Below are 11,174 nucleotides of genomic sequence, written 5' to 3' on the forward strand. Positions count from 1 at the left end.
ACAGGAAGTCAGCTATGTTGGTTTCATCATAAGCTACTTTTATTTGAGACATTTGTAGAAATCTCTTTGTTACCTGGGTTGCCCACAAAACAGTTCAGATCAAATCATTTGCTTGTGATTGGATACAGGACTGCAGCGGGGAATCGGTGCCCTGGTTTGTGTTAGAACTGTACAGTTATCACATCACCCCTGCAAAAGCTTGCTTCATCCAGAGGCTCCTTTGTCCATCTCTGATCAAGCATTTTTGAAAGATTGTCCCTCCTCAAATGTCACAAAACAGCTGCTGACATCCCCCTGGCAAAAAACGTGACATTCTTGTCCTGGATCTTGTACTGGAAAACACGCCGACGGTCCTTCTCAGCTTTCTTCTCCACGGGGCTCTGCTGGATGATTGTTAACTACAGCAAAGAAAGGAGAAGGGTGCTTTCAACTTTCAAACTTTAGCTCTCCTCTTAACGAGAGAGAAAATACAACCAGCAATCACCCCCACTACCTCAGGCATCAACAACACTAGGGACCTAAGGTCGAGAACCCCGAGCAGCAGGAGCCGGTACGGGTGTGATGCTAAATGATCTGCATGTGAAGCTCATTTCTGCTCTCCTCTCCCCACACTGGCTACCACACTCTGCCTTGTCTTGCCTGTCATGAGGTTAACTCTGGGTGCACAAGTGTGCGTGTCAAGGGTTAACCCCAAGGCAGACAAGACAAGGCAGAACATGGCAGCCAGAGAGGAGAGGAGAGCAGGAACGAGCCACATCTGAGGCTCATTTGCCACCCCCCTTGTCGTGCCTCTAACGGCCGCTAGGGCCCCTGAGCTAGAGAGATCCGAAGCAAGCCATACAAGTGTCCATTTTCAGTGACTGCCACACACTGCTATAACACACCTGGTTTTAATGTTGAGGGTTTTAATTGTTTTTCATTCCATTGACTGGAAAGCGAGACAAAAATACAAAATGGAAATATAGAAACACAATGTAGATGCCCCAGGAGAAGCAAGGCTACTCACCTGCCCGTGAATGTCCTTACAGAACCCAGTCACCAGTCCTTCTGCCCACAGGATCCGGGTGCTCTGGTAACGAAGCGACTTCACAAGCAGCTCGTTTTCCGCGTCCTCCGAATCATCGCTGCTGTGCACCATCACCACTATGTTCCCCTAAGCCAAAAAGTACCACAATTAGGGACATGGTGACAGTTCAGCCCTGCTTCCAGAGCAGATCTGAGGGTGCCAGCAAGACACCCAGTTCCCTAATTAGCAGTTTCTGTTTCTGTCTGGGATCTAAATTGTTTATAATAGTTAACAGACAAGCCACCAGGCCCAGGTGTCTTCATTTTATTCACTAATGCTACTTGTACATGGTTTCTTAGCCCTTCTAACTGGTGGCACCACACTCTGTTTACTGGGTTTTTCCATGATGATAAGTCAAGAATCTATCCAGCTTATCACCTTTAACAGACTTTAACACTACTAGTTTAGAGCTGGACTAGATGAGACAGATCTGCCACCAGATCTCCCATCTTTTAAAAACTTTGGCAAATAGCAGTTATCGAGGGGTGGGGTTCAAAGTCCGGATGAATGTACTAGGCGAGGGGGGCTTAACCTTCTTCCTCTACTGCAGAGGTTCCCAAACTGTGGTGCTCCAGACATTGCTGAACTATAACTCCCATCATTCCCAGCGACAAACAAACAAGTTGGGGACCCCTTCCTGATGAATCCTGCCCCAGCCCGCTGCTATTTACCTCATTAGGAATAACACATAAACAGATGCTGCACACAGCAGTTTTTCCTAACAAAGCAAACGATGGATTGTGATGAAATTTCCATTGGGGTGGGGGGAAACAGCACGGTAGTGGAAGAAAGCATTAATAGAAATATATCCCAGCAATGCAGTCCCAGTCTGGATCAGAGCCTCCCATTGCTGCTGTTTGCCAAAATTTAAAGAGACGGGAAATCTGATCGTCACACTGTCATCTCATCTGGTTTGGCCCGTGAGGTATATTGTCTCTTCCCTGCTCCATATTCCCTTGCTGCCTAAAATTAAACTGGGGGTTATGAGGATCAGGTCTTTCTCTGCTGCGGGACCCATATGGCAGAAACCAATGCTGTGGGACTCACAGCCACTTGGCAACCAATGCTACTAGTCCTTACCTCACCACCACACGTGCCAGTTTACCTGTGCCAGGCCTGTGAAACCACAGAGGCATCAGAAACCCATCTCAGATAGCAGCACTGGGGCCAGCGTTCCTGGAAGAGACCTCATCCCACTTGGGTTTGGGAACCGGCAAGACTGGCCAAGCACAAGGTGCTGCAACAGTAGTCCTAGCACAAGTACGAAGTTGCACCACTGCAGCTGTGCTGACACACTGGAGACCTATGTCACTAGAGAGTAATTTATGAAAGAGTACCATTCGAGACCAGGAAGCTGCCTCCTACAGAGTCAGACCATCGGTCCATCTAGCTCAGTCTTGTCTACACTGACTGGCAGCAGCTCTCCAAGGTTTCAGGCAATAGTCTCTCCCAGCCTACCTGCCAAGGAGTGAACCTGAGACCTTCTGCATGCAAAGCAGGCGCTCTGCCACGGAGCTACGGCCCCATCACCCAAAGCGGGGGGAATATCTTACAGCCCTCACATGTAGTCACCCATCCAAATGCAAACCAAGGCAGACCCTGCTTAGCAAGTGAGACAACTCAATCCCACTACCCCAAGACCAGCTCTCCTCCCTGGAGAGCTATATGTGCAGCTGGGTGGAAACGGAACAAAGAGAGAGAGCTGGGTCAGAGTGGGAAAGAGGGGGAGGTGGGAAGGCCCAATAATAGGTGGAAGAAAGGCTTGGACAGGAGCAAGGGGTTGGCTGAGGAGTATCCCAGCAGGAGGAAGCCAGAGAGAGGGCCCTGTGGAAGCACATGCCCTGTTTCTGTGCACATATGCGTGTGTCGGCTTGGAGCGGGGGAATCTACATTCTGCTCAAATATTTGCACGGCAGCAGTACAATGGCAAAGGACACCAGTTGAACCGGTTGAAGATCAGCAAGACCTGACCAAAGAACGACCAAACTGCTGCTGCTGCCGCTGCGATACCTTCAGCTGCGAGTTCACCGTGACTCGGCAATAATGGATGAAATCCAGCACATCCACTGGCCTTAGCCCTAGGCTCAGCAAGACACTGAGGCTGTCCACAATAAGCACAGGGCATTTCCAGGAGCTGTCACCAGCCGCAGGGCACAGGGCTGTCCGGACGAACTCGTACAGGGCCTTCAGGTTGGAGCCATCGCCACTGCAAGGAACAGAGGGAGGGAGACAAAGTGAGCATGCTAAGGTCCAAGGTTTGGGGGTGGGACCAGGGTCTGCCCGTTGATTTGCTCTTGACCCACCACTGTCAGGAGGTACTACAGTAGGCAGCCTAAGCCACCACAGGAAGCTGCCTTATACTGAGTTAGACCCTTGGTCTATCTAGCTGGTCTGGTGGTAGGCAGCATGACTTGTCCCCTTTGCTAAGCAGGGTCTGCCCTGGTTGCATATGAATAGGAAACTACATATGTGAGCACTGTAAGATATTCCCCTGAGGGGATGGAAACGCTCTGGGAAGAGCATCTACGTGCTTGCCTTTAGAAGGCTCCAAGTTCCTTCCCTGGCAGCATCTCCAAGATAGGGCTGAGAGAGACTCTTGCCTGCAAACTCGGAGAAGCCACTGCTACCACAGACAATACGGAGCTAGATGGACGAATGGTCTGACTTGGTATATGGCAGCTTCCTAGGATCCTAGCTCAGTATTGTCTACACTGGCTGGCAGCGGCTTCTCCCAGGTTGCAGGCAGGAGTCTCTCTTAGCCCTATCTGGAGATCCCAGGGAGGAAACTTGGAGCCTTCTGCATCCAAGCATACAGGTGCTCTTCCCAGAGCAGCCCCATCCAGCACTCACATGTAGCCTCCCATGCAAATACAAACCAAGGTGGACCCTGCTTAGCAGAGGGGACAACTCATGTTTGCTACCACAAGACTAGCTCTCACCGACAGTTGCATCAGAAATAGATCACAGGCCAGAGAGCTAGTCGGCCTGCAACTGATGTCATTTCAAAATAATTTTGTTTATGAGCATGTCAGATTATAAGATATTGTACAATAACTTTCATTGCAGAAGATCCCAGCCTTCTAGTCAGGTTCAGTTAATCCATAAAAACCTACCATCCTGTGGATCTGTGTTCACAACCACCAACACAACACAGAATTATTGCTCCATCAAAAAATTCACCCCTTCACTGCCTCTTAACCATCCTGACTAAGAGCATAAACAGCTGCTTAAAGCGGGGGTTTACAGCCATGTGTACCCAGATGTTGTTGGACAACGACAACTATCACCCCCAGCTGCAATGGCCTTTGAAGATTATGGTTTGGGATGGGGTTTGTATGCAGTGTTCCCTCTAACAGGGATACCCAGATCTTGTTGACTACAACTCCCAGAATCCCCCGCTGCAATGGCTTTTGCTTGGGCATTATGGGAGTTGTAGTCAACAACATCTGGGAAACCCTGTTAGAGGGAACACTGCTTGCATGCCAGCAATACCTGGGGACCTGAGGTTGGGAACCCCAAGGTTACAGGATAACCAAGTAGATATAAGCAGACTTCCCACTTACCATGTCCGACAAGTTCTTTGTGCATGAATTATGGGAGTGCAGTAGAAAGGCCCTTAATGCCCCACCCCTGATCACCCCCAATTAAGCCATCTCACGGACCACCTGCAGCTGGTCAAGGCAGTCCCAAAAAAGCAAATCTAGGGACAGCAATTTATTAAGGCAACAGAGATAGTCCCTAGCAAACAGGCACAGCTGGAGCATATATTGTTACGGGGCGGCCCTTTTATGAGGAAGGGTGAGGTGGTCGCCTCTAGAAAGGGATTATTGGGACTCGAGCTGGATACACATGCATGCGCGCGCACGCGCACGCGCACACACACACACACGCACACACCCTCCCACCACCAGAGCAGTTCTCTAGGACTCACCTGCGCCTTGCAAGGAATGCCTTTTTTCACACTCCCTGCAAAGCATGCAAGTCACAAGAGTGTAGAAGAGGTGGCTGCTGGCAACCTCCCCTCCTCCCCACCCCCGGTGCCACTCCCAGCGCTTGCAAAGGTTGGTGCTGAAAGAGGGCTGGCCCACACCAGCTGTGGGGCAAGGCAGCACTTAGCACCCCGCCTCAGGCACAGCAACCCCTGGGGCACCCCGTGTGGTTACCTGATGAACTGGAAAGGACTGGGTCCCGCTGGCTGTTGCTGCCCACTCATCAAGAGGTCACAGGAGGATTTCAGCCCTTCCAAGAACACAAGCTGCCCTCGTTCTTTGGCTGCAGCCAGACCAACTCCCTGGGGAAAGAGGAGGGGGTTAGATCCGGCCCTCTGTGGAATGCAGAGCATCCATTTCAGGAGCCTCCAGGGAATCCTCCTTGGCTGGGCTTGCCTTCCCCATCCGCCACCACTGTGCCGGCCACCTGGAGGGGTTGAGTGCAAGTACAATACACCAGCGTTGTGCTCTGAACAGCACCCTGCGGGGCCATGTACAGGCCCCAAAGGATAGCCACTGGGGGGAGTTTCTTTTTTACAAAAAATGTTTACACTGTTTTGGCTTTGTTAAAAGTTAAAAGTGGGCTTAGGAAAAACACTTTCAATTTTCACTTTCATAGAGGACAGGTCTATCGATGACTACTATTCTGACGGCTATAAGCCGCCTCCAGCCTTAGAGGCAAGATGCCTCTGAATACCAGTTGCAAGGGAGCGACAGCAGGACAGAGGGCATGTCCTTGCCGCTTGCCTATGGGCTTCTCAGAGGCATCTGGTGAGTCACTGCAGGAAACAGGATGCTGGACTAGATGGGCCTTGGGCCTGATCCAGCAGGGCTGTTCTGATGTTTTTGTTAACTTTTTAAAAAGCCAAAACTTGGAATGTGACATTTCTACTTAACGCCCCTTTTTAAACCTTAAGGCAGCAGTTGAAATTTCAGTGTATTACAAAATATGTTTTAGAAATGCACTCAACTGAAATGCACTCAACTGATCCAGCCCTGCTGGATCAGGCCCAAGGTCCATCCAATCCTCTGAGGAGAAACTCACAGGTGAGAGGTGAGGGCATGCCCTCTCTCCTGCTGTTGCTCCCCTGCAATTGGAATTTAGAGGCATCTTGCCTCCGAGGCTGGCCTATAGCCACCAGGCTAGTAGCCATGAATAGACTTACCCACCATGAATTTATCTAAGCCCCTTTTAAAGCCATACAAGCTAGCGGCCAATAGCAATTCTTTGGGGTGTTCACACAGCCATACAGGCTGCCGTTTAAAGCATTTTGCATGAAAGCTCACACCAGACAAGTGGAGTCCCCCTCACCCCACAAATTTGATTTTGATTTTTTTTTCCCATAAAAAGGAAGACAAATCACACCAGGGCATTTTAAGCCAATTCCTTTGGTTTTATTGATTTAAATGTGTCCTGCCTTTTCATGATCGGTCTTCATTTCCTGGTTTTATTCCATGTTGTGGCAGAACTGGCAATAGTTTTGGAGGGAGAGAGACAAATCATGTTACGAGGGGCATAAGAGAAGGGATTAGAATTGAAAGACATGCCATGGAGAGGAAATCCAGCCTCTTTTGCAAACATCAAGTCTGGTTTTTTAAAGAGATTGCCATCTGATATGATAGACATACTGCACGTACAGTCACAGGAGACAAAGATTCCTGTCTCTTAACATGGAAGGCAGTCACAGCCAAAACTCCACTGATTTCTCATTTAGAGAAACCTAGCACAAGATCACCCTCTCTAGGCTTGTTGGAGGGCCTACAGGCAACAATCAAATCCAGCACTTCTCTTTCCATCCCATAACATCAAGGCAAGAATTCTTCCCTTTGTAGGGAAGGAAGGTATAACAAGAAGAGGAGAGCCGGTCTTGTCATTACAAGCATGACTTGTCCCCCTAGTAAGCAGGGTCCACAATGGTTGCATTTGAACGGGAGACTAGAAGTGTGAGCACTGTAAGATATTCCCCTCAGGGGATGGAGCCACTCTGGGAAGAGCAGAAGGCTTCAAGTTCCCTCCCTGGCAGCATCTCCAAGAGAGGGCTGAGAGTGACTCCTGCCTGCAACCTTGGAAAAGCCGCTGCCAGTCTGTGAAGACAATACTGAGCTAGATAGACCAATGGTCTGACTCAGTATATGGCAGCTTCCTATGTTCCTAAGAAGAAAGCTACTCCCCTTCTAATAATCTTGGTGGCTTACCAGCTTTTGGGCCACGATGCTGTAGTGACTGAAGGACTGCACAATGGCCACAAAACAGACTTTACAGCCAGCTGAGAAAAAGGAGAAAGACACAAATCTCCTTTTGATTAGGTGTTCCCATCATCAAGGGCAATTACAATATAAAAGCAACAAGAAGCAAACCAATGCTTTGAAAATCCTCTCCAATAATTGGAATCTTTTTGCTTTTTTCACTGTCAAATACATTCAAAGTTTCCTCGCACTCTTTGCAAAGACTCAAATTTATTACATTTTTAGCATACCATTTCTCCAAGGAGCTCAGAGCAGAATGCAGTATTATTCCCTTGTGGAATTGACCTTGGGCCAGTCATTCTCTCTTGGACCACTCTCCCAGTCAACGTCTTGTCTGAGCATGGATTTAAACTTGCATCTCCCTGGTCCCCACTGCCCTAACCACTACACCATACTGACTCTCTATTTAGCACATCACAAGTTCAATGCAAGACAAGTTTATTCCTATTCTTTCCTCAAACCTTATGCTCTGTTCCAAAATAATGTTTAAAATCTGGAACTATTTTTTTTCCTGCCATGGAACAAAGGAGGGGCCACAGCTCTTGGTAACCGACCATGCTTTGAATACAAGGAGTCCCATATGCTGTCCCTGGCATCTCCAGTTAAAATATCAGTGGTTCAGGAGCAGCGGGGGGGGGGGGGGGGGGGGCGTCTGCTCGAGGCAATGCTGAGATGCTAGCAGGTGAGTCACAAAATACTGGATGAGAGCGAGAGACCAGTGCTCTGTGCAGCTCCTTATGTCCTAGCCAAGGGTAAGTGAGGGCAGAGTAGTCCACAACTAGAGTAACATGGCTGCAAACCACAAAGAGGAGGAAGAGGAGGAACTTGGCTCAAATGCCGTAGCCTCTTGCAGGCATGGCCTGTGTGTTTTAAAATGTCTCGACTGGGTGTACTTAACCTTGGGTCCCCAGATGTTGTTGGACTGCAACTCCCATCATGGGATAATGGGAACTGTAGTCCAACAACATCTGGGGACCCAAGGTTAAGAACCCCTGGGGACACTGTGGCCCAACAGAGCTCAGGTCTAGGCAAAGTGACCCATGAAACGCCTCCCAACTTCCTGCCTGACTCCCAGCTGCCTGTGCACTAAACCGCTCTGCCTTGCTTGCTTCCCCCCGCCCCGCCCTCCAGCGGAAGCGTCTCTCAATTCTTCTCCAAAGCTGGCATCCAGATGACACACAAACACACGCTGCCACCCAGCCAAGTCAAGACAGGCCAGATGCTGTTTTTAAAGGGATCTGGATCTTGTTTTCCCCTAGCTTGGCGCAATCTACCCAAGAAATACACAAAAGGAAGTACTGCCTCCATGCATACCTTTCAAATAAAAAGAGAGGAAATGGTGGACCAGGAAGCTGGCATCTGTCTTGGTGGCACACAGCAGGGTCAGCTGGCCCTGGGAGACAAAAGGGAAGATGAAAGAAGGCAGGATATGGAAAAATCAAAGTCAGCAAATGCAGGTGCCACATATAGTTCAACAGATGCAGTCCCAGCATGTCCACAATTCATGCAAAAACAGACCAGAAGGTGTTGACCCAAGACTCTCCAGCTGTGGTTGGACTACAACTTCCATCATCCCAAGTCATAATTTAGTCCATCAGCTGATGAACCTTAGGTTGCCTCCCCCTGGATCTTCTTTTTGCATATGCATTGCATAAAATTAAATATTTAAATAACTATGAAAAATAAAGGATTTTTTTGTTTTGCTTTTAACTGCATCCTTCTAGGATCAAAAGAAGACTTGTGTGGCTACCTGTTCAGTGCTTTAATTGGATTCCTCCTGTACCACAAACCAACCATGCACACTCCCTTCGCTCCTTGGTAGTTGATGACCAGAATAACTTTGTTTTGGGATGTAATAGTGTTGCTGCCAAGAATCCTTAAAAATACAAATTCTAAGAGACTGAATGAAATAAAAGATATCTAGTGAGAAATTCGTGTTTTTCAAGTTGTGAAACGTGTTTCATGGAAATCCAACATGGACTGAAATGCACTGCAGTGAACCCAAACAATATTGCTTGTTTTGTTCTTTATCATTCTGTAAAAGTCCAGACTTTCTGTCTCTAAGAGTACCCGATAAAACTGCCAAAGTTTGTTGGAAGGCATCATTCCACATGCTTTTCTAATGGGAGTTTTCCCCCACATTATCTGGTAAATGAAAGGAGTTTTCTAGGGTTTTTTATTTTTCTGGTAGTGTAGGAGAGGTTCAGAACCTATCTTTAAAAATGGCATGTCTCTATCGCCCAATTCAGATATTATGCTGTACGAAGCACAGATGTCTGTATACTCACTCATGCACGTGTTTGTGTGAATGACTGTCCCTGTGTTCATTTTAAAAGTGAACTTGGAGGAAGGCCCTTCAGATGCGTGGCACAGATAGGAAGTGTACTTCTGTACCTGCGTTCAGCATAACACGTGAATGACTGTAACACTTCTTGTAGGAGGGAAGTTCGGGAACATAACGCGTGAATGGGCCTTATCGTTCGTGGTTCGGTCGGGGAATTCCGCAGCTTTGGTCAGGGAATTCCGCATGCGCAAGCACACACACACACACACACATTTCCTCCAGTGCTTCGAATACATCCCACTGTCTTTGTGCAACCCTTTTTCAAACAGTGGCCATTGCCATGTGTCTCTTTTTGGCTTGTGCAACCGCTACTCTATCACACACACACAGAGTACAGGCGAACTACAACTCCCAGCATGCAACTCATCTCCATCCCGCGCGAGAGCGAGCACTGTAAGTCCCAGCATGCAACGCGCACGCGCGCTGCCTCTTGGCTGGCACAGCCCGCCTCTTCCTCAGCTTCCTCCCTCCGCGGGACCGGAGCCCAAGGAGGCCGCGGCCTTCCAGCATCCGCCCTGCTGCCTCACCTCCTCGGGCTTGCCGATGGAGTCGCCGAGCAGTTCGTTCAGCTCCGCAAACATCTCTCGGTGCTACGGCGTCCGCCGAGGGGCATTTAAAAAAGCCGCTTTAGTGCTTGCGCGCGGCTTTCGGAATCTTAACAGCTAGCGAAGACAGAAGGCTAGAGAGGCGCGTTGGCGTACTGCGCGTGCGCTGTGCGTCCGTCCCGCTGCTGACTTGTTAGCAGTGCGGGCGAGCGCTTAGCAGAAGCCATAACTCTATCGTTATTTTACCTCTGTGGAAAAGACAGGTGGGCGGGCTGGAAATTAGGCTGTAAGAGTCTTCTTAAGACCAGAGGAGTGTAGCCGCGCAGCGCTTAATGCTCGCCCATTAGCCTAAGCCAGATCCCCGGATGGCGTCGGACTGCAACTCCCATCATCCCCAGCCACAATCCCTGAAGCCCGGGGGATGATGGGTGTTGTAGTCCTACAACATCTGGGGACCCAAGGCTGGGAACCCGTTTCAGTGCATTATTTTTGTAGCTGTTTAGTGTTCTGAGCCACCTGCATTATGTTTAGGAAATGCTAAATCATTGCTTTATGTATTTATGATATTCAGATATTTATATCCAGCTTTTTCCTAGGACTTTCAATGCAGTCACCACCATCATGACAACAGTAATCAGAAGATACCAAAGCAGCAGCAACAATGAACATTGTTGATAGGAACGTAAGAAACTGCCATATACCGAGTCAGACTCTTGGTCTATCTAGCTCAGCATTGTCTGCAGAGACTGGCAGCGGCTTCTCCAAGGTTGCAGGCAGGAGTCTTTCTCAGCCCTCTCTTGGAGATGCTGTCAGGAAAGGGGCCTGGAACCTCAGAAGCTCTTCCCAGAGTGGCCCCACCCCCTGAGGGGAATATCTCACAGTGCTCACACACGTCGTCTCCCATTCAAATGCAAACCAGGGTGGACCCTGCTTAATAGAGGGGAAATTCATGCTCGCTACCACAAGACCAGCTCTCCCCTCGC

The 11,174-nt window shown here is 49.0% G+C and overlaps 1 protein-coding gene across 1 annotated transcript; it reads right to left on the reverse strand.

The window, feature by feature from the left end:
• On the reverse strand, positions 1 to 10,378 carry ELP6 (elongator acetyltransferase complex subunit 6). Its single transcript, XM_053258750.1, has 7 exons — positions 10,174 to 10,378; positions 8,617 to 8,695; positions 7,252 to 7,322; positions 5,230 to 5,357; positions 3,077 to 3,272; positions 1,007 to 1,153; positions 1 to 398 (listed from the first exon to the last, which is right to left on the reverse strand). Exons 1-7 carry the CDS (start codon positions 10,225 to 10,227, stop codon positions 270 to 272), a joined length of 804 nt encoding a protein of 267 aa, XP_053114725.1. The 5' UTR covers positions 10,228 to 10,378; the 3' UTR covers positions 1 to 269.
• Between the last annotated feature and the right edge of the window lie 796 nt (positions 10,379 to 11,174).

This window comes from Hemicordylus capensis, chromosome 6 (assembly GCF_027244095.1).
Source record: "Hemicordylus capensis ecotype Gifberg chromosome 6, rHemCap1.1.pri, whole genome shotgun sequence".
NCBI classification, from domain to species: Eukaryota; Metazoa; Chordata; class Lepidosauria; order Squamata; family Cordylidae; genus Hemicordylus; species Hemicordylus capensis.

Excerpts from the sequence above, each read along its gene's own strand:
- ELP6 (XM_053258750.1), bottom strand. The coding sequence starts at position 10,227 with ATGTTTGCGGAGCTGAACGAACTGCTCGGCGACTCCATCGGCAAGCCC. Across the intron at positions 8,696-10,173 it reads CCATCGGCAAGCCCGAGGAG|GGCCAGCTGACCCTGCTGTG; the intron begins GTGAGGCAGCAG and ends TTTGTCTCCCAG. Across the intron at positions 7,323-8,616 it reads CCTCTCTTTTTATTTGAAAG|CTGGCTGTAAAGTCTGTTTT; the intron begins GTATGCATGGAG and ends CCTTTTTCTCAG.